Source organism: Microcaecilia unicolor, chromosome 3 (genome assembly GCF_901765095.1).
Source record: "Microcaecilia unicolor chromosome 3, aMicUni1.1, whole genome shotgun sequence".
Lineage (NCBI taxonomy): Eukaryota > Metazoa > Chordata > Amphibia > Gymnophiona > Siphonopidae > Microcaecilia > Microcaecilia unicolor.
Window position 1 is genome coordinate 247,518,590 of NC_044033.1, and position 25,851 is coordinate 247,544,440.

Below are 25,851 nucleotides of genomic sequence, written 5' to 3' on the forward strand. Positions count from 1 at the left end.
TTGTACCCCGTGCTTTCCCGCTCATGGCAGGCTCAATGTGGCTTACATGGGGCAATGGAGGGTTAAGTGACTTGCCCAGAGTCACAAGGAGCTGCAGTGGGAATCGAACTCAGTTCCCCAGGATCAAAGTCCACTGCACTAACCACTAGGCTACTCCTCACTTGGGGTGAGAATGGGTGAAGGCTCTCTCCAAAGCTGCTGTACCTGTTCAGTGGTTGATGGGGTGGCTGAATCCCTGCCAGCCAAATGAATTCGCTGCCTGGTCACCCCCTTCCTCCTTGTACTGCCTCAGGAGCAAGGAAATCAACAGGGTGCCTCCAACTACCAACGCTTGCACCCCCTAAGCATGCTCAGAGTGCCGGCATTGAGGGCTGATTGTATCCTGCTGACTTCCTCACTCCTGAGGCAGCACAATGTGGAAGGGGGACGCTTCGGCAGTGGATTTTTTTCTACTGGCATCCCCACTAGCAAATGTATGAGTTCTAATTGGGGGGGGGGGGGTGAGGAAATGTATGCTCCGCCTCTTTCCCCCCCCCCCCTTAAACAGCTGGCTAAGCCTCAACTTTAATGGCACAATTACAAATTTTAATTGAAATGCAGCCCTAGTTATATAGCTTTTGGCCTACCAGATTTATTACCCCTTTCACATTGACTTAATATTCAGCAGTGATGTGTGACATTTTGGTATATTTTAATGTTTCAGAAGTATCTCTAGAATGAGTCCTGGCTTCATTAAGCTTTTGAAGCTGAATCAGATGATGCTACAGTGAAGTCTGCTTAACTTGATTTGAAGCTGTACTCAAATAGGAGACTTGACCCACTTTGCTGACTGCTTTTTTTCCAGAGGTGCACCAGCTGTGAGGATAATGCTGTGGCCACAAGTTACTGTATTGAGTGCTCAGAGTGGCTGTGTGAGACTTGTGTAGAGGCCCACCAGAGAGTGAAGTACACCAAAGATCACACAGTAAGAGTTACAGGTAACTGCTCCATCTTTCCTTTTTACAAAGTGCATGCAGCCTGAGACAAATGCCTTTTACCTTTCAGTAGTGAAGCAGAGAATCTTATCAGATGTTTCTACATTGGGGATGGGAGGGAAGGGTTAGAAATAGCCATATGGGCAAACTCAGAGCAGTATAGAGTTGCAGAGGGTTAGGGACTTCAATTTTGGGTTCTAATCCTGTGGTTTTTTTTTCTTGTTCCTGGAGGGTGGAACCAGATCCCCTGCACCATACTATTTGATCATGAATCTGTCAGTGTCTTTTGCTCTGTGTTTGTGTTAGCCCCCTTGCACACTCTCACAGCTTCCAGTACCACCAATTATGTTCTCCCTGTTAATGAAACCATTCTTCATAGAGTGGGGATAGTAAATGTTTGGCTTCCTAGGGTGGAGCACTGTTCCCCAGCCTTTTATTTATATTTCATAAGCAGCAAATAATCTTAGCTACAACTTGGTGCTTTTTGCACCTGGGTAGTATAATTGTAGTGTACACTGATTTGTGTCCCACAGAGGTTATAAAGCCATGGAATAGGAGGGCAGATGTTTTTATTGTGGTTAAATAGGAAAAAATATTACTAAATGGCCATTTTCTTTCCCCAGGTAAAATATTTCCATAGCGTCCTCAGATCAATCCAGAGACTTGTGGGTTATGCCCCTCCTCCAGCAGGTTAGATAGAGAGAACTCAGAAGTTTGGCTCTATTGAGCATGTGCAGCCATCCTCTCTTCAGTATTCTCTCTATCTAAGCAGGTAGTAGGGAGGAGCATTCTGTGCAGCTCTGTGATCTGAGGCTCCTATCCCGTTCCCTCGGGTGTGTAGAGCTTCTGGTGGGGTTGAGGTGCTGGAGCACATTTGGGATACACGTGGTGGTGCCAGGTCCCTACCCTTCTCCCCCTGTCAGCCTGAGCAATTTCTTGTACTTGGCTGTAGTGGTCTCCTGCCTCTTAAAAAAAAAAAACCCAAACAAAACCCAAAACAAACGAAAGCGATCGGAACTTCTCCACGTCAGTCTAAATTTGCTGGAACGTGAGCAGGGCTGTGACTGAGGAGGTAAGGCTCTTTTGCTATGTCAGTTCCGTCGGAAGTGGTCAAGCGCTGTTTGCGCTGCGGGGCGCGGAGGTCGGCGTCGGGGGTCTGTGAGGCCTGTCCCGCGGTGTTGGGGAAGCCCGAGGCAGAACACGGAGACCGCATGTTAGGCTCCGAGACGTCTGATGGCAATGCTTCGGGCTTGGCGGGAAAGTGTAAACCCGGGCCTGCGCGTGCCGCCGGCGCCATTTTTTCGCTGGGAGCGCAAGTTCAGGAAAGTGTTGTAGCGAGTCCAGCGGCAGTCGCATCTGGCGATGTTAACGCGGTTTCTATCCCGGAACAATCGGGGATGCGGGGGTTTTCCCCTGAATTCGTGCTTATGCACAACGCGTTTTTGCTGCGTTCTGAGGGTACTCTCCCTGCGGCGGCCATTTTAGGGGCTCCGGTGACAGCTTGTGCTGATCTGCCTACCAAACCTTCAAAAAGGTCCAGCTTAGAATTTGAAGAAGCTGCGGGAGACAAATCGGGTCACTCGGAGTTCGAGGGTGACCAGGGATCAGGGGAGTCCTGGCCAGAGACCCTGGAAGAGGGGGAGCTTCCCGCGGGTGACGGGGACGACCCTACTGTGGCTAGGCTCTTTAGAAGAGATGAATTACATGCCTTTATTGTGCACACATTGCAGGTATTGAATTTGTCACCGCCGGAGCCCGCAGTGCCGGTCGCGGTTAGTGCTCCTGTTATGTTGGGCACTAGGGCGCCGCCGCAATCCATTTATATTCATGAAGCGATGCACGTTCTCATTCGGGCCCAATGGGATACTCCTGAGGCTAGTCTCCGGGTGGCCCGGGCTATGGATAAGCTTTGTCCCTGAGGCAGGAAGATTTAGTCCTTGCGCATGCCGGTAGTGGATTCTTTGATCTCGGCGGTGGCTAAAAAGACCGAAGGTGGGGCGGCTCTTAAGAGATCCACAGGAGAAAAAGCTTGAGGCGGCGGTCAAGGCTTCGTTTGAGATGGCGGCCTTGACCTTACAGGCCTCGTTTGCGGTTCGTACGCGGCTAGAGCGTGCCTGTCATGGGTACAGAAGACGGTGTCACCGGAGGATTTGTTTGAAGTTCTCCCTCTCCTGGAGTCGGGGTTGGCCTACCTAGCGGATATATTATATGATATCCTTCAGGCGTCCGCTAAAGGAGTTTCTCTTGCAGTAGCGGCTAGGCGTTGGATTTGGTTGAAGCATTGGGCCGCGGATTTGCCTTCTAAGTCTAGGTTGGCACGGTTACCCTTTAAGGGGAAGCTTCTGTTTGGTCAAGAACTAGAGCAGATTGTTAAGGACCTTGGAGATTCCAAAGGTCGGTTGCCAGAGGATATAGGTCAAAATCCCAGGGCAGATATCTTCGTCCACAATTTAAGGAGGCAAAGCGGTATCATCCTGGGAGAGTCGGCAGTTTTCAAAAGTCCTGCTTCTCTCAGAAACAGCAGCCCTTTCGTCAAGAGCGTAAAATTCAGCCTGTCACTCCCCGAGGTCAGTCAGGAGGTAGAGGTGCACAATGATGGGGCCCTGGCTCAGTCCTCTCCACCGATAGGACAGCTGTCCCAATTTGGAGAGGAATGGGCCAGGGTGACTACAGACGAATGGGTGCTGGACATTATTCGAGATGGCTACAAACTGGAGTTTGCACGTATGTTAGGAGACAGTTTTGTGCAGTCTCCGTGCAAGTCGCCAATAAAGTGTGCAGCAGTGCGGGCCACCTTGGCAGAACTTATTCGGTTAGAGGCAGTGGTTCCCGTGCTGGAGGACGAAGTAGGGCAAGGTCGCTACTCTATTTACTTTGTGGTGCCAAAGAAAGACGGAGCCTGTCGTCCGGTGTTGGATCTAAAAGAAGTCAGCAAGGCCCTTGCAGTCTGTCACTTCCGGATGGAAACGCATTCAGTATTGGTGGCGGTGCAGCCGGGAGTTTTTGGCGGCTATCGACCTAAAGGAGGCTTACTAACACATTCCCATTTGGCCACCTCATGAAAGGTTCCTGCGGTTTGCAGTATTGGGTCAGCATTTCCAGTTCAGAGCCATGCCTTTTGGATTGGCCACGGCCCCTCGCACGTTTTCCAAGGTGATGGTGGTGGTAGCGGTCTTTCTGCGTACCAGAGGTCTGCAGGTTCACCCGTATCTCGACGACTGGTTGATCCGGGCTCCGTCTCAATCAGAGTGTGTTCAGGCTACTCAGAAGGTGACAGATCTTCTGCGGTTGCTGGATTGGGTGATCAATCTACAAAAGAGTCATCTAGATCCAACTCAGACTCTGGAATACTTAGGAGTCTGTCTAGATACACAGATGGGCAGAGTGTTTCTCACGGAACAGCGACAGTTGAAATTGGTGAAGCAAATTTGTGCCATTCTTCAGATTCCGGTTCCAAGGGCCTGGGATTATGTCCAGGTGTTGGGCTCGATGGCGGCGACGCTCGAGGTCATTCCTTGGGCTCGAAGTCACATGCGTCCTTTGCAATGGCATCTTCTCGATCACTGGTCTACCCTGTCAGAGGATTACCCAATCAATTCCCTGGTCCCCGCGAGCTCGTTTTGCTCTTCGGTGGTGGCTCAAGGCGGAGAATTTGTTTTGGGGAATGCCTCTGGCCACGCCAGAATGGCGTGTAGTGACGACTGATGCCAGTCTAGCGGGATGGGGGGCTCACTGTCTCGGGCATGCCGCACAGGGCATTTGGTCGCAGGAGTAGTCCAAGCTACGGCTCAATCTTCTCGAACTTCGAGCAATCCGGTTGGCGCTTGCATCGTTCGCTGAGCTTCTCCACAGGCAGCTGGTACGAGTCCTTTCAGACAACGCGACGGCGGTGGCCTATGTCAATCGGCAGGGGGGGACGAAAAGTGCTCCGCTAGCGAAGGAGGCGGCTCTGATTTGCAGTTGGGTGGAGGGCCGTCTTCTGCTGTTGACGGCGGCTCACATTGCGGGAGCGCTAAACGTATAGGCCGACTTTCTCAGTCGCAATCGCTTGGATGTCGGCAAGTGGGAGCTCGCTCCAGCAGCCTTTCAACAGATGACGGATCGGTGGGGAATTCCGGTTCTGGACCTCATGGCTCGGTTCTCCAACGCAAAAGTGCCCCGATTTTTCAGCAGGGAGTCGGGGTCCGCGGGCATAGACGCTCTTCTTCAACCGTGGCCGTACGAGCTGATTTGTTTCCTCCGTGGCCAATGATCGGTCGGACGGTGGCCAGGATTTCTCATCATCCGGGGTCGGTGATTCTGATTGCTCCGGATTGGCCCAGGCGTCCCTGGTACGCGGATTTGATTCGTTTCCTGATCGACGACCAGTTCCATCTATTGCATCTGCCGGATCTTCTGATGCAGGGTCCGGTGCTCATGAAGCATCACGCTCCATTTCGGCTTACGGCCTGGCTATTGAAAGGTCACGTCTGAGACGTAAGGGTTACCCGGAGGCCGTGATCGTGACAATGTTACATGCCCGCAAGCGTTCTACTTTGACCGCATATGCCAGAGTCTGGAGAACCTTTGTTTCTTGGTGTTCCGCGGCAGGAATTAATCCGCATTCTGCCTCTCTGGGGCTATTTTGGCTTTTTTGCAACAAGGAATAGATAAGGAGTTGTCGTTGAGGACGCTAAAAGTTCAAGTAGCAGCTTTGGCGTGTTTTAAAGGGCGTTTGGGGAAGCATTCCTTAGCCTCTCATCCAGATGTGGTTTGTTTTCTCCGCGGAGTGGGGCATATGAGGCCTCCTTGGGTGCCGGTAGTGCCAGCTTGGAATTTAAATTTGGTACTTAGGGCTTTACAGCGACCTCTGAGCCTTTGGGTAAGTCATCTCTGAAGGACATCACGTTGAAGAGTGTTTTTGGTGGCTATGACTTCAGCGAGAAGTGTCTGAGATTCAGGCGCTGTCGTGCAGAGACCCGTTTCTCCGATTTTCGGAAGCAGGAGTATCGGTTAGGCTGGTACCGTCCTTTGTTCCTAAAGTAGTCACGCGTTTTCATGTTAACCAGGAAGTGGTGTTACCGTCTTTCAAGCGCGAGGATTATCCTGACAATTTTTGAGCTCTACGTTGCTTGGATGTTCGGAGGGCTCTAATCAGTTATTTGGAGGCGACTAATTCTTTTCGGAAGTCAGACCATCTGTACTGTTTACGGGAGTTAAGAAGTGGAGTATGGCCTCTAAGGCAGCAATTGCTCGCTGGCTTAAGGAGGCGATTGCGTCAGCGTATCTTTTGATGGGAAAATCTTCCCCTCTTCACATTAGGGCACATTCCACGAGAGCTCAAGCAGCATCGTTTGCAGAGTCACATCTTGTACCGTTGGAAGACATTTGTAAAGCAGCGACTTGGTCGTCTCTGCATATTTTTGCGAAGCATTACCGGATTGATGTAGAAGCGCGTCTGGAAGCGATTTTCGGAGCGTCAGTTTTGACGGCGCTGTACAAATTAACAAATAAGGTAAAATTATGTCTTACCTGATAATTTTGTTTCCATTAGTCCTTCAGATCAATCCAGTGGCCCTTTCTGGGATTCGTTTTCGTAACGGCGGCTATATTCAGTATGTTTCAGTCGGTTCTGTTCACGTTCCTGTTTTTATTGGATAAGTTTATACAGGTTTATGTAAGTTGCAGTTACATGTTGTACTTTAGGGCAGCTTGGAGAATTCTCCTAAATTATGCTGCTTTTGCAGAGGCAGGAGACTGGTTGATGGTTATACTTTCCTTTCCTACTGCTTTGGTATCGTGTATACTAAAGAGAGGATGGCTGCACATGCTCAATAGAGCCAAACTTCTGAGTTCTCTCTATCTAACCTGCTGGAGGAGGGGCATAACCTACAAGTCTCTGGATCTGAAGGACTAATGGAAAGAAAATTATCAGGTAAGACATAATTTTACCATATACATGCCCAGGGGTTTGGACCAGCATATTATGTTTCAACACTATTTTGATATTCTATAACAAGAACATAAGAATAGCCATACTGGGTCAGACCAATGGTCCATGTAGCCCAGTATCCTGTTCTCAATAGTGGCTAATCCAGTTCACAAGTACCTGGCAGAAACCCAAATAGCAACATCCCATGCTACCAATCCTAGGACAGTCAGTGGCTTCCCCATGTCTGTCTCAATAGCAGTCCTTCAGAAAATTTTCCTTTTGTTACTTTTTTTTTTTTTTTTTTTTAAACGCCCCTTGTTGATCCAAAAACAATTGCTCCACTGAACACCAAAAAACCCCACCCAGATCAGAGACCATGTATCTCTTCACCAAGGTCCAAGAACCCCCCCCCCCCCCCCCCCCAAAGAGTGCACCAATGTGCCCTCTGCTCCCTTACACTTAAGACAAGCAGGCAGCTGCATGTGAGAAAAATAGGCTCTAAGCACCACTCGAAAATAGCATTCTGGAGCCACACTCATGAAACCAACTGGGGAATGGTTCTAATATTAACCTTGACTTTCATTACGTCCCAAGGATGTGATAGTTCGCCAGCAGATGGAGAACTCTAAGCTACAATTCCGTTCCTTTTCAGTTCCTTTATATACCTTGGAATTACTCTGGATTCTGAGCTGTCCTTCACTCCACAAAAAGATAGGTTTCCTCAGCAATCCTCCAGACCGTTCAAGACGCTTGGGGTTATGCGCTCCTACCAGCAGAGGGAGACTGAGAACACTAAAACTTCTTATACAAGTAGCCTGTGCAGACCTTCTACTAACCAGTATTTTCTCAGTCTCAGCACAGGGTAGATGTGTGCAGCCTGTGCAGTGTACTCAGTCTGGTGGGCCCGTTTGGGGTTTCTAGGTTGGGTTGTAAATGTTAGAGAACCCACACTTGGATCTCTATTAGCAGGGTGTAAGTCCTAAGGGGCTTCTTATTCCCTGTGGGGTGTCAAACCCGGGTGGCCGGGTCCCTCCCCCTATGCTCTTCCTCTGGAGGACTGCTTGACCTTGGCTACAGACCTCGTTCTGCACCCTTGAGGCGTTTAGGCATCAGCAACGAGGTTTAAAAATAAAAAAAATGTTTTTAGAAGGCGGCTATTTTGGCTGTTCTTGTGGCAGTCCAGAGATAAAACGTCTTCAAGGGCGTTCTTGCCTTAGGCGGTTTTGCCTATTAGTCTGTCAGAGCACAAAGCAACTGTTCGTTTTTATTGTGTTCGCGGCCATTATGTCTAAGCCTGCGTTAGGACTGGTTTGGTTCAGGACCTGGCCAAATTGGAGATAGGGTCTTCGTTTTTGGCAGACACCTTTATGATTTGCTAAGGGCTTCGGCTAAGAATATGGCTCTGGCGGTGACGGCTCGCAGGGCTCTTTGGCTTAGGGGCTGGGTGGCAGATGCGGCCTCTAAAGCAAAGTTGTGTTCTCTACCTTTCAAAAGTTCTATGTTGTTTGGAGAGGACTTGGATAAACTGATGAGTGGTCTTGGGGATACCAAGGTCTCACGGTTGCCGGAGTTACGGCCTAAGGCGGCTAGTCGAGGTGGTTCGGCTAGAGGTCGGTTTAAGGACGCGAGGCGATACAGACCGGGCAGATTTGTGTCTCCTTCGAAAAGCTGTTTTTTCCAGCGGACGCAGTCCTTTCGAGGGGGTCGTCGAGGAGTTCGGGACTCTTCCGGAGGTGCCGGAAATGGTAATAAGTCCTCCTTATGAAGGTGTGCTGGTCCAGCCTCTGGTGAAGGTCGGGGCGCGACTTCGTCTGTTTTATCAGGGGTGGACCCAAATTACTTCAGATCAGTGGGTGCTGGAGGTTGTTCGCGATGGTTATGCGCTAGAGTTCGAGCACCCGCTGCCGGATCTGTTTCTTCCCTCTCCTTGTCACTCTCGAGTCAAGTTAAAGGTTATTCAAGAGACTCTGGGTCGCTTAATCCAGTTGGGAGCTGTGGTACCCATTCCTTGGCACGAGCTGGGAATGAGTGGTTATTCCATTTACTTTGTGGTGCCGAAGAAGGAGGACCAGTTTCGACCCATTTTAGATCTCGAGGGTCAATGGGGCGCTCAAGGTGCCATCCTTCTGTATGGAGACTCTGCGCTCGGTCATAGTGGCTGTTCATCTGAGAGAATTTCTCACGTCACTGGATCTCACGGAAGCGTATCTGCACGTGCCGATTCGAGAGGCCCATCAGCGTTTTCTTTCGTTTTGCTGTTTTAGGGAGGCACTTTCAGTTCTGTGCTCTGCCTTTTGGTCTGGCAACGGCTCCACGCACCTTCTCCAAGATAATGGTGGTGGTAGCAGCGGCTTTGCGGAGGCAGGGAATTCTGGTGCATCCGTATCTGGACGACTGGTTGATCCGGGCGACGTCTCGGGCTCACAGTGTGGCGGTGATGGCTCAGGTGGTTGCGTTTCTGGAATCGCTCGGATGGGTAGTGAATGTAGTCAAAAGTCAGTTGATCCCATCGCAGAGTCTGGAGTACTTGGGAGTGCGGTTTGACACGGCAGTGAGTCGTGTTTTTCTGCCGGATTCTCGGATCGCCTCTCTTCAGCAGCAGGTCTGGCTGTTAATGTCTGTTCAGAGTTCGGTTCGAATGTACCTTCGGGTTCTGGGCCTCATGGCAGCGACAGTACCATGGGCCAGGGCGCATATGCGTCAGCTTCAGGCGGCTCTGTTGTCCCGGTGGTCTCCTCAGCTACACAGTTTGGAGTTGCGGTTTCCATTGAAGGGGGCTCGGCGCAGTCTCCAGTGGTGGCTGTGCTCGGCCCATCTGAAAAAGGGCATACCGTTGGAACCTCCTCAGTGGGTGATTCTGGTAACGGATGCCAGTCTGCTGTGCTGGGGAGCTCAGTGTCTCGGTCAGTCCGCGCAGGGGCGGTGGTCGACGGAGGAAGCTCAGTGGTCTATCAACCGATTGGAGACGAGGGCTATTCTGCTAGCTCTGTTGGCGTTTCACTCAAGTGTGGTCGGAAAGGCGGTAAGAGTCATGTCTGACAACATGACAGCAGTAGCGTATGTCAACCGACAGGGTGATACAAAGAGTCCACGGTTGGCAATCGAGACGGCTCTGCTCATGAGTTGGGCAGAAAGGCATCTAGTGCAGATTTTGGCGGCGCATGTGGCCGGGGTGGACAATATGAACACAGATTTTCTAAGCAGACACATGTTGGACCCCGGAGAATGGTCTCTGCACCGGTCGGTGTTCGACCAGATAGTTCTAAAGTGGAGAATGCCAGTAGTGGATCTCATGGCGTCGGCACAGAATGCTCAGGTTCCTCGATATTTGCCGGCGTCGGTATCCGCGAGCGGAAGGGATCGATGCGTTGGTCCTTCCGTGGCCTCAGCGGGTATTGCTGCACGTGTTTCCCCCGTGGCCCTTGATAGGTCGAGTCCTATAGAGGGTAGAGTGTCATGCGGGTCCGGTGTTGTTGGTGGCTCCGAATTGGCTGCGTTGGCCGTTCGGGGATTTGAGGCGCTTGTTAGAAGGCGAGCCTCTGCGGCTGGGAGGTTTGGTGCTGTTGAGTCAGGGTCCAATTGTCATGCCGGATCCGGATTGGTTCTCTTACGGTGTGGCCCTTGAGAGGGAACGGTTGAGAAGGAAAGGGCTTTCCCCTCAGGTGATTCAGACGATTTTGCAGTCTCACAAATGTTCGACGTCTTTGACCTATGTGCGTGTGTGGCGCATATTTGAAGATTGGTGTGGGGACCGGGCGTGTGTCCCTTTGACAGCTTCTGTGCCTTTCATTGTCATCTTTGAAGGTGCAGCTGGCTGCTTTGGCGTGTTTTCAAGGTAAGGTGCAGGGCAGGTCGGTTTCGTCTTCCCCGGATGTGGTCCGTTCTTTGAGGGGGGTGAAGTTGCTTCGTCCTCCTCAGCGGCCGGTAGTTCCACTGTGGGATTTTAATATCGTTCTTGACTCTTTGGCGGGTTCTCCTTTTGAGCCCTTGGAGTCTTGTTCGATAAAAGACCTTATTATGAAGGTGGTCTTTTTGGTAGCTATATCGTCGGCTCGCCGGATTTTGGAACTTCAGGCTCTTTCATGTAGGCCTCCGTTTCTGTGGTTTTCTAAGGAAAAGGTTTCGCTGCGTCCAGTGCCTTCGTTTTTGCCTAAGGTGGTATCCTCCTTTCATGTCAATCAGGTGATTTCGTTGCCGGTCTTGGGGGACTGGACGGGGGATGCTTCTCAGCGTCGTTTGGTGAAATTGGATGTGTGCAGAGTGTTGAAGGTTTACTTGCGCAGGTCGGAGGAATTCAGTTCTTTGGACAGGTTATTTGTCCTTCATGGGGGGCCCAAGAAGGGAGCGGCTGCTTCTAAGGCATCTATAGCTCAGTGGTTGAAGGATGCCATATCTTCGGCTTACATATTGCATGGACGTACGGTGCTGGTGGGGCTCAAGGCACATTCCACTAGGGGATGGTGACTTCTTGGGCAGAGAGTAGTTTTGTTCCACCGGTGGACATTTGTAGAGCGGCAATGTGGTCTCAGAATTTCTACTAGAATATGCTTCACTTACTGTTGGATGTGAGGATGTGAAGCGCATCCTTATGAGCTATCTTACAGCTACCAACGATTTCAGGTGGTCTGATCATCTTTTTTGTCCTCTGTGGGACCCCTGAAGGGTTTGTTAGCCTCCAAAGTGACAGTGGCTCGAGGGCTTGAGGCTATTTCTTCAGCTTACATTCTGAGGTATAGATCTGCTCCTATGCACATCTAGGCTCATTTTACCAGATGACTTCTTTGGCAGAGTCTAGGGCAGTTTTGTTGGCAGAAATCTGTCAGTCGATGACATGGCCTTTTCATTTCTTTAAGCATTACCGTTTGAATGTGTCTGCTCAAGCAGATGCTTCTTTCGGGGCCACAGTTCTCACTGCAGGGATATCACAGCCCCTCCCCTCTTAAGGATTGCTTTTGTACATCCTGTTTGTCTGGACTGATCCTTTGGCTGTAATGGAAGAAAAAAGATTATTTGATAACTTGCTTTCCTTTGGTCCCAAAGGATCAGTCAGAGCCTGCCCTTCTGTGATGATTTCGGTTTTTCTGGTTTCTGTGTAATTTTGGGTGTTTGTATGCTGTTTCTGTTATTTCTAAGGCATGAGTTTTGCCCTTTATTTCATAGTTCATTTTCTATGGCTCTTGTTTTTTTTTTCTCTGGAAGTCACTCTTCTCACTGCTTTATTGAATACTGGCTTGGTTGCTAAGTGCAGGAGCTTATGATGCGCAACTCATTAGTTCTGTGTCTCCACCTGCTGGTGGATGGTCACAACCCATTTGTCTGCACTGATCCTTTTGGACTAGAGGAAAAAATTTTTTCAGGTAATTAACATTCTCCAAGGACAAGCAGGCTGCTTATTCTCACTGATGGGTGACGTCCAAGGCAGCCCCAGGTCCGGAAAATCTTCCTAGCAGTGGCGTAGCCAGACCTGAAATTTTGGGTGGGCCCAGAGCTAATATGGGTGGGCACTATGTATATAGGTATGAGTAGTGTTTCCTGGGGTACTACAAAATAATGCTTTCCTTTATTTTACCTTACTCCTCCCCCCCCATCTATCCCTGTAGCTCGGTATCAGCCCTTCCCTTCCCCACCATCCATCCATCCATCCCATAGCTAGGCATTAGTCCTGTCCTACCCCCTATCCATCCTCATTAAATAAATATAAGATTTTTTTTTTAATGTCCTGAGCACTGCAGAGCCAACCTCCACCCAAAAAAAACAAAACAAAACACCTACACTTAAAAAAAAAAATTTAACCATGGCACTGCAGAAACTATCCCCACCCAAAAACCCACCAATATGAGAAACAGATAACCTTTTTTAAATTTTAACCTGGGCGATATTAAAATTTATCGTTGGTGATGGTGGGTTTCTGGATGGGGGTGGGCTCTTCACTGCCTAGGGCAAAAAAAAGGCATATTTAATGATTAAATATACCTTTTTTGCCTTAGGCAGTGATGAGCTCACCCCCACCCAGAAGCCCCCCACCAGCTAGCATTTTGATTACAACCTGTACACATTAAAAATAAAAAAAATATATCTATTTTACCTGGACAGCTGCTTGCACATGGTGGCAGGTGGTGCAGAGCACTGAGCTGGCTCCTGTGCCTGTCATGTGGGGCCACATGAAGGTGCTGCTGGGGGGGGGGGGGGGGGGGGATCGATGAGGCCCCGAGGAAGCGACGGATGGATTCTACATCCTCCTCGTCGGTGCCGGGGAGCTCCGGTGACATGCTTCGGAAGAAATCGAAGAAGCATCGACACCGGTCTCCTCCCCATGTCGGCACCGAGAGCTCTGGGTCGCCGAGGGATTCGGCACCCAGCAGGCAACGGCACCGAGAGGACCGCTCACCCTCTGTTCAGGAGGTGTCGATGCGCTCCACTCTGGACAGCCCGGAACAGCCTCCTCGCCTGGAACAGGTTCTGACGTCGACGCCTGCATCGGCCTCTCAGCTTTTCTCTGCAGCCGCTCTAAACGAGAGCCTCCGGGCCGTTCTCCCAGAGATTCTGGGAGAGCTGTTGCGCCCTACCCCTCCGGTACCGGCGGTGCTTGCGCCTCCGGTACCGTCGAGCGTGGCGCCGGCTGGCCCATCGCCCAGGTTGAGGTCCCCGACGTCGGTACCGCTTGCGGTGCCGACCGCGGCCACCTCCCAGGAAGGCTCCCCGACTACGTCGGCGGAGGGAGCTTCGCCGATGCGGGCGAGGGAGTCTACCTCTCGACGCCCCCACCGTGGACGGGGTTCCACCGAGTCGAGCAGGGCGAGGTTGCAGACACAGGTTTGTGAACTTGTGTGTGACACCGAGGGTGAGGCCTCGTGGGAGGAAGAGGAGGACCCCAGATATTTCTCTGACGAGGAGTCTGAGGGTCTTCCTTCTGATCCCACTCCCTCTCCTGAGAGACAGCTTTCTCCTCCCGAGAGTCTGTCTTTTGCTTCCTTTGTCCGGGAGATGTCTACGGCCATCCCCTTCCCGGTGGTTGTGGAGGACGAGCCCAGGGCTGAAATGTTTAAGCTCCTGGACTATCCTTCTCCACCTAAGGAAGCGTCCACTGTTCCCTTGCACCATGTCCTGAAAAAGACATTGCTTGCGAACTGGACCAAGCCACTAAGTAATCCCCACATTCCCAAGAAGATTGAGTCCCAGTACCGGATCCATGGGGACCCAGAGCTGATGCGCACTCAGTTGCCTCATGACTCTGGAGTTGTGGATCTGGCCCTAAAGAAGGCTAAGAGTTCTAGGGAGCATGCTTCGGCGCCCCCGGGCAAAGACCCTAGAACCTTAGACTCCTTTGGGAGGAAGGCCTACCATTCTTCTATGCTCGTGGCCAAAATTCAGTCTTACCAGCTCTACACGAGCATACACATGCGGAACAATGTGCGGCAGTTGGCAGGCTTGGTTGATGCTCTTCCCCCTGAGCAAGCCAAGCCTTTTCAGGAGGTGGTCAGGCAGCTGAAGGCATGCAGAAAATTCCTGGCCAGAGGAGTTTATGACACTTTTGATGTTGCGTCCAGGGCCACTGCTCAAGGTGTGGTGATGCGCAGGCTCTCATGGCTGCGTGCCGCCGACCTGGAGAATAGACTCCAGCAGCGGATTGCGGACTCGCCTTGCCGTGCGGACAACATTTTTGGAGAAAAAGTCGAGCAGGTGGTAGAGTCTCTCCACCAGCGGGACACCGCATTCGACAAGTTCTCCCGCCGGCAGCCTTCAGCCTCTACCTCTACAGGTAGAAGATTTTTCGGGGGAAGGAAGACTGGTCCCTATGCTTCTGGTAAGCGTAGGTACAATCCTCCTTCCCGACAGCCTGCGGCCCAGGCTAAACCCCAGCGCGCTCGCTCTCGTCAGCAGCGTGCGCCTCAGCAAGGCCCCTCGGCTCCCCAGCAAAAGCAAGGGGCGAGCTTTTGACTGGCTCCAGCAGAGCATAGCCGACATCCAAGTGTCAGTGCCGGGCGACCTGCCGGTCGGGGGGAGGTTGAAAGCTTTTCACCAAAGGTGGCCTCTCATAACCTCCGATCAGTGGGTTCTGCAAATAGTCCGGCAAGGATACACCCTCAATTTGGCCTCAAAACCTCCAAATTGTCCACCGGGAGCTCAGTCTTACAGCTTCCAGCACAAGCAGGTACTTGCAGAGGAACTCTCCGCCCTTCTCAGCGCCAATGCGGTCGAGCCCGTGCCATCCGGGCAAGAAGGGCTGGGATTCTATTCCAGGTACTTCCTTGTGGAAAAGAAAACGGGGGATGCGTCCCATCCTAGACCTAAGGGCCCTGAACAAATATCTCGTAAAAGAAAAGTTCAGGATGCTTTCCCTGGGCACCCTTCTCCCCATGATTCAGCAAAACGATTGGCTATGCTCTCGGGACTTGAAGGATGCCTACACACACATCCCGATACTGCCAGCTCACAGACAGTATCTGCGATTTCAGTTGGGCACACGCCACTTTCAGTACTGTGTGCTACCCTTTGGGCTCGCCTCTGCGCCCAGGGTGTTCACAAAGTGCCTAGCTGTGGTAGCAGCGGCACTTCGCAGGCTGGGGGTGCACCTGTTCCCATATCTCGACGATTGGCTGGTGAAGAACACATCCGAGGCAGGAGCCCTGCAGTCCATGCAGATGACTATTCGCCTCCTGGAGCTACTGGGGTTTGTGATAAATTACCCAAAGTCCCATCTTCTCCCAGTGCAGAAACTCGAATTCATAGGGGCTCTGCTGGACTCTCGGACGGCTCGCGCCTATCTCCCAGAGACGAGGGCCAACAACTTGTTGTCCCTCGTCTCGCGGGTGCGAGCGTCCCAGCAGATCACAGCTCGGCAGATGTTGAGATTGCTGGGCCACATGGCCTCCACAGTTCATGTGACTCCCATGGCCCGTCTTCACATGAGATCTGCTCAATGGACCCTAGCCTCCCAGTGGTATCAGGCTGCTGGGGGTCTAGAAGACGTGATCCACCTGTCCACGAGTTTTCTCGAATCCCTGTATTGGTGGACAATCTGGTCCAGTTTGACTCTGGGACGTCCTTTCCAAATTCCTCAGCCACAAAAAGTGCTGACAACGGATGCGTCTCTCCTGGGATGGGGAGCTCATGTCGATGGGCTTCACACCCAAGGAAGCTGGTCCCTCCAGGAACGTGGTCTACAGATCAATCTCCTGGAGTTGCGAGCGATCTGGAACGCTCTGAAGGCTTTCAGAGATCGGCTGTCCCATCAAATTATCCAAATTCAGACAGACAACCAGGTTGCCATGTACTATGTCAACAAGCAGGGGGGCACCGGATCTCGCCCCCTGTGTCAGGAAGCCGTCAGCATGTGGCTCTGGGCTCGCCGTCTCGGCATGGTGCTCCAAGCCACATATCTGGCAGGCGTAAACAACAGTCTGGCCGACAGACTGAGCCGGATTATGCAACCTCACGAGTGGTCGCTCAACTCCAGAGTAGTGCGCCGGATCTTCCAAGCGTGGGGCACCCCCTTGGTGGATCTCTTCGCATCTCGAGCGAACCACAAAGTCCCTCAGTTCTGTTCCAGGCTTCAGGCCTCCGGCAGACTAGCATCGGATGCCTTCCTCCTGGATTGGGGGGAGGGCCTGCTGTATGCTTATCCTCCCATTCCTCTGGTGGGGAAGACTTTGTTGAAACTCAAGCAAGACCGAGGCACCATGATTCTGATTGCTCCTTTTTGGCCGCGTCAGATCTGGTTCCCCCTTCTTCTGGAGTTATCCTCCGAAGAACCATGGAGATTGGAGTGTTTTCCGACCCTCATCACACAGGACGAGGGGGCACTTCTGCATCCCAACCTCCAGTCTCTGGCTCTCACGGCCTGGATGTTGAGGGCGTAGACTTTGCCTCTTTGGGTCTGTCAGAGGGTGTCTCCCGCATCTTGCTTGCTTCCAGGAAAGACTCCACTAAGAGAAGTTACTTCTTTCATTGGAGGAGGTTTGCCGTCTGGTGTGACAGCAAGGCCCTAGATCCTCGCTCTTGTCCTACACAGACCCTGCTTGAATACCTTCTGCACTTGTCTGAGTCTGGTCTCAAGACCAACTCTGTAAGAGTTCACCTTAGTGCAATCAGTGCATACCATTACCGTGTGGAAGGTAAGCCGATCTCAGGACAGCCTTTAGTTGTTCGCTTCATGAGAGGTTTGCTTTTGTCAAAGCCCCCTGTCAAGCCTCCTACAGTGTCATGGGATCTCAATGTCGTTCTCACCCAGCTGATGAAACCTCCTTTTGAGCCACTGAATTCCTGCCATCTGAAGTACTTGACCTGGAAGGTCATTTTCTTGGTGGCAGTTACTTCAGCTCGTAGAGTCAGTGAGCTTCAGGCCCTGGTAGCCCAGGCCCCTTACACCAAATTTCATCATAACAGAGTAGTCCTCCGCACTCACCCTAAGTTCTTGCCAAAGGTTGTGTCGGAGTTCCATCTGAACCAGTCAATTGTCTTGCCAACATTCTTTCCCCGTCCTCATTCCTGCCCTGCTGAACGTCAGCTGCACACATTGGACTGCAAGAGAGCATTGGCCTTCTATCTGGAGCGGACACAGCCCCACAGACAGTCCGCCCAATTGTTTGTTTCTTTTGATCCCAATAGGAGGGGAGTGGCTGTAGGGAAACGCACCATATCCAATTGGCTAGCAGATTGCATTTCCTTCACTTACGCCCAGGCGGGGCTGGTTCTTGAGGGTCACGTCACGGCTCATAATGTTAGAGCCATGGCAGCGTCGGTAGCCCACTTGAAGTCAGCCTCTATTGAAGAAATTTGCAAAGCTGCGACGTGGTCATCTGTCCACACATTCACATCTCATTACTGCCTGCAGCAGGACACCCGACGCGACAGTCTGTTCGGGCAGTCAGTTCTTCAGAACCTGTTTGGGCTTTAGGATCCAACTCCACCCCCCGAGGGCCCTGTTTGTTCTGTTCCAGGCTGCACTCTCAGTTAGTTGGTAAATTTTTTAGGTCAATCTCATTTATGTCCTCGCCGTTGCGAGGCCCAATTGACCATGGTTGTTGTTTTGAGTGAGCCTGGGGGCTAGGGATACCCCATCAGTGAGAACAAGCAGCCTGCTTGTCCTCGGAGAAAGCGAATGCTACATACCTGTAGAAGGTATTCTCCGAGGACAGCAGGCTGATTGTTCTCACAAACCCGCCCGCCTCCCCTTTGGAGTTGTGTCTTCCCTTGAAGTGTATTGTCTTGCTACATACTGGACTGGCCGGCTCGAGCCGGTTTCGGGCGGGAAGACGGCCGCGCATGCGCGGTGCGCATGGGCGCGCGAGGACTAGCAAAGGCCTTTGCTAGTAAACTTTCCGATGGAGGGGGCTGCCGAGGACGTCAACCCATCAGTGAGAACAATCAGCCTGCTGTCCTCGGAGAATACCTTCTACAGGTATTTAGCATTCACTGAGTGGGCCTGGGCCCACCCAGGTCCACCCGTAGCTACGCCCCTGCTTCCTAGCAACAAAGTTTGCTAGAGTCTGGGCGCAACCACGCACCGTGCATGCGCATCCATCTTCCCGGCCGTCGCGCGAGAACCCTACTTTAGTCTTTTTTTTTTTTTCCCCCGCGGTTAAGGGCCGCTGTTTTTCAGTCGCTCTGCTGCCTCAGGAGAGAGTCTTTGTGTGTTCGCATCTTTTCGCGAGTGGTTTTGAGCGGCTTTCAGCTGTTTTTTTTTTTTCTTGTTTAAAAGAAAAAAATAGTTCCCTTATTTCTTACCTTTTTCCCGTAAGTTTCAGTTTGGCCGCCTGTGCGGTTTTTTTCTCCCTTTTTCTGCTTATAATTAGGCACAATCGAGAATTTTGATTTCTCCGCCGCTATTTTTCCGTCCATGACATCGAGGATCGCCAGCGGCTTCAAGAAGTGCACTCGATGCAACCGGGCAATCTCAGGTACTGATCCCCACGCGTGGTGTATCCAGTGCCTTTGGCCCGACCATCGCGCAGACGCATCTAAGTTATGTCTTAGCCTTAAAAAGCGGACACAGGCATCAAGACAAGCTCAGCAGGAACGTTTGTTTGGAGCTTTGCCCGGTACTTGGACGTCGACAGCGGTACTGAGGTCGGCGGGGTCGATGTCGGCACCGGAGAAAGCATCGACGTCAGGAGTGCAGGTCATGGCTGTCCAGGGACCATCTCACGCTGGCAGCAGTGAGCCATCGAGTGGGTCTCCACCTGCCTCGAGGGCCCCTGTGGTGCAGGCCCATCGAGACTGACCTCTTTCGGACCCGGCCCCGAGGGGTGCTGATTACATGCCTCAAGCGAAGGCTAAGAAGCACCGTCATCGGTCTCCTCGTTACGGTACCGAGAGCTCCGGGGCGTCGAAGGATTCAGCAACCGTGAAGTGTCGACGCCGGGAGGACTGCTCACCCTCCAAGAGGTGTTGATGCGCCGGTCCCCAGACAGCCCGCTACCGCCTCCTCGCCCTAGACAGATTCTGGGTTCGACTCCTGCACAGATCTCACAGCCTTTCTCGACAGACACTCTTGAGGAGCACCTCCGAGCTATTCCAGGGATTCTGGAAGGGCTGCTGCGACTATCTGTTCCGGTACCGGTGGTGCTTGCGTCGTCGGTACCGATGATAGATGCGGCGGCTGGCTCCCTGCCCGTGGTGAAGTCTGCAACGCCGGCGCCACTTGTGGGTCAGCCTCGGCCGCCACCCAAGTTGACTCCCCATTGACATCGATGGAGGGAGCTTCATCGCCGCTGGTGCGGGAGTCCCTTTCTCCGGCATCACCATCGAGGACATGGTTCCTCGGCGTTGAGATGGGCCCGGCTTCGGACTGCAGTCAGAGAACTATTGTCCGATACTGAGGGGGAAGCCTCATGGGAGGTAGAGGAGGACCCAAGATATTTATCTGATAAGGAGTCTTGTGGTCTCCCTTCTGATCCTACTCCTTCACCAGAGAGAAAGCTTTCTCCCCCGGAGAGTTTCTTTCTCTTCCTTTGTCTGGGAAATGTCTAAGGCCATTCCCTTCCCTGTGGTAACTGAGGATAAGCCCAGGTTCGAGATGTTCGAGTTCCTGGACTACCCTTCACCATCTAAGGAGTTGTCCACTGTTCCTCTGCATAATGTCCTCAAGCAGACATTGCTGACGAACTGGACGAAACCATTATCTAATCCCACCACTCCCAAGAAGATTGAGTCCCAGTATCGGATTCTCTGTGACCCGGAGTTGATGGAGACCCAGTTACTTCATGACTCTGGGGTTGTAGATTCCGCTCTCAAGAGAGCCAAGAGTTCTAGGGATTACGCTTCGGCGCCCCCGGGGCGGGAGTCTAGAACGCTGGACTCTTTTGGGAGGAAGGCCTATTATTCCTCTATGTTCGTGTCCAAAATTCAGTCGTACCAGCTCTACATGAGCATCCACTTGCAGAATAATGTGAGGCAGCTGGCAGACTTGGTCGATAAGCTCCCTCCGGAGGAGGCCGAGCCTTTTCAGGAGGTGGTCAGGCAGCTGAAGGCGTGTCGTAAATTCCTGTCCAGGAGTGCTTACAACTCTTTTGATGTTACATCCAGGGCCGCTGCTCAGGGTATAGTGATGCGCAGACTCATGGCTGTGTGCCTCTGACCTGGAGAATCGAGTCCAGCAGCGGATTGCGGATGCTCCTTGCCGGGGGGATAATATTTTTTGTGAGAAGGTCGAGCAGGTGGTAGAGCAGGTCCACCAGCGGGAAACCGCCTTCAGCATCTACCTCATCAGGTAGACTTTTTTACGGGGGAAGGAGGAATGCTCCCTATACTTATAATAAGTGTAGGTACAATCCACCTTCCTGACAGCCTGCTCAGGCTAAGCCCCAGCGCGCTCGTTCGCGTCAACAGTGTGCGCCTCAACAGGCCCCTGCAGCTCCCCAGCAAAAGCAAGGGACGGGCTTTTGACTGGCTTCAGGCGAGCATAGCCGACAAAAAAGTGTCTGTGCCGGGTGATCTACTGGTCGGAGGGAGGTTAAAATTTTTTCACCAAAGGTGGCCTCTTGTAACCTCCGATCGGTGGGTTCTTCAAATAGTCCGGCTAGGATACTCCCTCAATTTGATAGCCAAACCTCCAAATTGCCCACCGGGAGCTCAGTCTTTCAGCTTCCAGCACAGGCAGGTACGTGCAGAGGAACTCTCCGCCCTTCTCAGTGCCAATGCGGTCGAGCCAGTGCCACCGGGGCAGGAAGGGCTGGGATTCTATTCCAGGTACTTCCTTTTGCAAAAGAAAACGGGGGATGCGTCCCATCCTAGACCTCAGGGCCCTGAACAAATATCTGGTGCAAGAAGTTCAGGATGCTTTCCCTGGGCACCCTTCTTCCCATGATTCAGGAAAACGATTGTCTATGCTCTCTGGACTTAAAGGATGCTTACACACATATCCTGATACTTCCAGCTCATCTGAAGTATCTTCGATTCTGTGTAGGAACGCAGCACTTCCAGTACGGTGTGCTGCCCTTTGGGCTCGCTGCTGCGCCCAGGGTGTTTACCAAATGCTGGGCAGTTGTCGCAGCATCGCTACGCAGACTGGGAGTGCATGTCTTCCCTTATCTCGACGATTGGCTGGTGAAGAACACCTCTGAGGCAGGGGCTCTTCAGTCCATGCTGGAGCTGCTGGGGTTTGTGTTAAATTACCCCAAGTCCCATCTTCTTCCAGTTCACAGACTAGAATTCATAGGGGCTCTGCTGTATTCACAGACGGCTCATGCCTGTCTCCCCGAGGCGAGGGCAGACAATCTTCTGTCCCTAGTTTCCTTGGCCAGAGCGTCTCAGCAGATTACAGCTCGGCAGATGTTGAGACTTCTAGGCCATATGGCCTCCACAGTTCATGCGACTCCCATGGCCTGTCTTCACATGAGATCAGCTCAATGGACCCTAGCTTCCCAGTGGTATCAAGCTGCAGGGAATCTGGAGGATGTGATTCAGCTGTCTACCAATTTTCACAATTCTCTGCATTGGTGGACGATTCGATCCAATTTGACCTTGGGACGTCCCTTTCAAATTCCTCAGTCTCAAAGTGCTGACAATGGATGCATCTCTCCTGCGGTGGGGAGCCAGGAATCGGGTCTTCAGATCAATCTCCTGGAGTTGCAATCGGTCTGGAACGCTCTAAAGGCTTTCATAGATCGGCTGTCCAATCAAATTATTCAAATTCAGACAATCAGGTTGCCATGTACTACATCAACAAGCAGGAGGGCACCGGATCTCGCCCCCTGTGTCAGGAAGCCGTTCAGATGTGGCTTTGGGCTTGCCGGTATGGTATGTTTCTCTAAGCCACGTATCTGGCAGGCGTAAACAGTCTGGCCGACAGGTTGAGCAAGATCATGCAACCTCACGAGTGGTCACTCAATTCCCGAGTGGTACGCAAGATCTTCCAAGCATGGGACACCCCCTTGGTGGATCTCTTTGCCACTCAAGTCAATCACAAGGTCCCTCAGTTCTGTTCCAGACTTCAGGCCCACAGCAGGCTAGCATCGGATGCCTTTCTCCTGGATTGGGGGTAAGGCCTCCTGTATGCTTATCCTCCCATACCTTTGGTGGGGAAGACTTTGCTGAAACTCAAGCAGGATCGAGGCGCCATGATCCTGATCGCTCCCTTTTGGCTGCATCAGATATGGTTTCCTCTTCTTCTGGAGTTGTCCTCCGAAGAGCTGTGGAGATTGGAGTGTTTTCCGACCCTCATTACTCAGAACGAGGGGGCGCTTCTGCATCCCAACTTCCAGTCCCTGGCTCTCATGGCCTGGATGTTGAGAGCGTAGATTTTGCCTCCTTGGGTCTCTCTGAGGGTGTCTCCCTAGTATTGCTTGCTTCCAGGAAAGATTCCACTAAAAAGAGTTACTTCTTTCTATGGTGGAGGTTTGCCATCTGGTGTGACAGCAAGGCCCTAGATCCTCGCTCTTGTACTTCACAGACCCTGCTTGAATACCTTCTGCACTTGTCCGAGTCTGGTCTTAAGACCAACTCTGTAAGAGTTCATCTTAGTGCGATTAGTTCATACCATTACCGTGTGGAAGGTAAGCCGATCTCGGGACAGCCTTTAGTTGTTCGATTCATGAGAGGTTTGCTTTTGTCAGAGCCTTCCATCAAACCTCCTACAGTGGAGTCATTCCGTGTCAAGTGGACCAGGGGTCCCCACCTCACCATCTCAGATTTTGATGAAATTTGGTACATAGTTTCTTTATGATAAAAAACTAAGCTGTGCAAAACTTTAGTTCAAAAGACTAAAAATTGGAGGTTCTAGGGGACCTCAAGTAAAGGGTTGCAAAATGTCGCCTGAGCAAAAATGACATTTTGGGCCAACTTCCAGAAGCTGTAAAACTGGAAGTTTTAGTAGTACAAGGGGGATATTTGGAGAACCTGCACTACTTTTAGGGCTTAATGAACTGGCAAAACCCCATGTTCCTAGTCCTCTTACTTTTTGAATGGTTTAGGCTCAAACGTTGCCAAAATAACGGCAAAAATCAATTTACAGCGATGTTGAGGCTGCTGTAGTTTCTAAACTAGTTGGCCTTTCAGGTTGATTTTTGGTAGGTGTACTAAATGCAGGGCTGTAATGAGGCATTCCAATTTGCAGCACTTTCCTTCAAGTGGTTGAAAAATTATAAGCGTTCAAAGTTGGTATAAAAAGCATTTTTGCCCATTTTGGGCTATCTTTGATGCCCTTGATCTCCAGTGGGACAGCTTCAATATTCTTTCTTTTAGCACCATTAGAAAGAGCAGATCTCCTTCTATCAGAATATGTAGTTTTCATTTTGGAGTCTCATCATATAAGGATTGCAAAAATGCCCTCAAATGTTTGCGGGCAGCAGCCTGTGATTTCTTCACTACACCCTTGATACAAGTGTAGTAAAAGTGATTCTTCTTTCAAAAAGCACCAATTTTTTAAAATAAAGAACACATTATGTTATAAAACTGTATTCAAGAAAACTAAAAAACAGGAATGTTTTTTAGGATGTGGAAGGATGAGGCCAGGTTTCATGACAGGTTTAAAGAAAACTGCAGTCAGTTAGGATGACCGACTTGGCCAATTATGATTGGTGGACCCTGTTGCAAGGCGTCTGAGTGTCTGTTGCTGGTGTTTCTTCACCCTTGCTACAGTTTGACCTCTTAGTGAACTGTATGCATCAAAGTAAGCCTAGCAACAGACACTCAGGAGCCAGGAGGTACCAGAAGCATACAATTGGGCAATGAAACAAACAATTCTGCCTTGCAACAGGGTTCACCAATCATAATTGGCCAAGTCTAACTGGCTAAAGAAGTTTTCTTTAAATATTGTTCAAGTAAACTAAAAAATAGGGTGGAAACCATTGTATACATACTTCTTGTTGAAGAAACTCGCACCTGCACCGACAGGCTCATTTATATTGAATTAAATGCCACAAATGAAGATATTAATCACTTTAGACTGAAGTAAAATTTTACCCATCGAAAACCTGATTGCAAGAATAAACGCGTTTGTTGAACTGATGCTAATGGTCATCAATGGATCCAGAAAGATCAGATGAATTTCCACTTTGCTCAGTTGGCTGTTCAAGTACATCAGAGTGTCATTTACTGACATACAATAAAAATAAAGGTTTGAAATTAATTGAAGAGCTTCTGCCTGATCAACAGAAGTTGTTACAAGAGCATTCTGGTCAACTTTTCTATGCTGGATCAACTATTTGCCTTCATCATGAATCCTTACTGTTGAAAAAGTTTGAATTTTTACAAAGAACCTGCTGTAACCCATTTTCCAAAGGTGGTCATAATGCAAAAAGGGGCTTAAGAGTGCTGGATGACACACTAGCAGCCCAGCTAAAGGCCTTAACAAGCAAAATATTTGTGCCGGGTCAGAAACTATGTCCATCTTGTCGAAAAGACGTCAGTAACAGAGCTGCTGATTCTTTATCATCATCAACAGCAGCAGATGATGAACACAGTGACATTTCTGGCAAGTTGAACACAAGTTTGACATCTCTTGGTTTTTCTCCTTTAAAGTTCAAAAAAGTCAGCAAGCGTGATGTACGAGGCTACACCAAGCGCAAAATCAGGCGAGTGCAAAATACTTTGAGAGTCATCATCTTGCAGTTGCTGGTGGCTTAGGCATTCTACCAGTCAGAAATGTGACAAATGTTCTGATTATGATGACCTGCTAAACGAGTTGAAAAACAAAGTCCAAGTTTCAGCAAATCATGCAGAAAAACTGCAAATACTAACTTTAGCACCAAACAGCTGGTCTATTCAAAGAACTGCCTCAGAATTCATGGTTTCAACTAGAATGGTTAAAAAAGCAAGAAATCTGAAATCAGTTTGTGGAATTCTGGCAAAACCAGACAAGAAGAAAGGTAAAGTTTTACCAGAAGAAACAGAAAAAAAAATTCTTGGCTTTTTTGAAGATGATGAATTCAGTAGACTGCCTAGGGAAAAAAGATTTTGTCTCTGTCAGAACTGGCACTGAAAAAATTCAAATGCAAAAGCACTTGCTGCTTAGCAATCTAAAAGAAATGTATGTTGCATATCGTACTCGAAATGGGCCAGAAGTGGGTTTTTCCAAATTTTGTGAGCTAAGGCCAAAATGGTGTGTCACTGTTGGCTCATCTGGTATGCATTCAGTGTGTGTTTGTGTCATTCATCAAAATGTGAAGCTTATGCTTGCTGGAAGCCATCTGCTGAACGAAGATTACAAAGCACTGATGGCTAAAACTGTGTGCAATTTGGAATGCAAAGAATGCATGCTTCACAGGTGTGAAATATGTCCAGGTAAAGATGTGCTTGAAAATTACCTGACAGAAGTGTTCATTGATGCTGACCCAGGTGAAACAATCGAGTTTAAGCAGTGGGTTCATACAGATCGCACCACACTGGAGACCAAACAAATGTATGTTGATGATTTTGTATCTGAGCTTGCATTGAAAGTTTCAAACCTGTCAATTCACCATTACATTTCCAAACATCAGACACAATACTTAAAGAAAACCTAAATCCTTGTGAAATTGTTGTTCT

General features: G+C 50.5%; 1 protein-coding gene across 1 annotated transcript in view; it reads left to right on the top strand.

The window, feature by feature from the left end:
- Positions 1-25,851, top strand: part of TRIM28 (tripartite motif containing 28) — a 159,662-nt gene that overhangs the window by 40,796 nt on the left and 93,015 nt on the right. Inside the window, exon 3 of the mRNA XM_030197655.1 lies at positions 845-977. Coding sequence (XP_030053515.1) covers positions 845-977 — 133 coding nt within the window. The remainder of the gene's footprint in view (positions 1-844; positions 978-25,851) is intronic.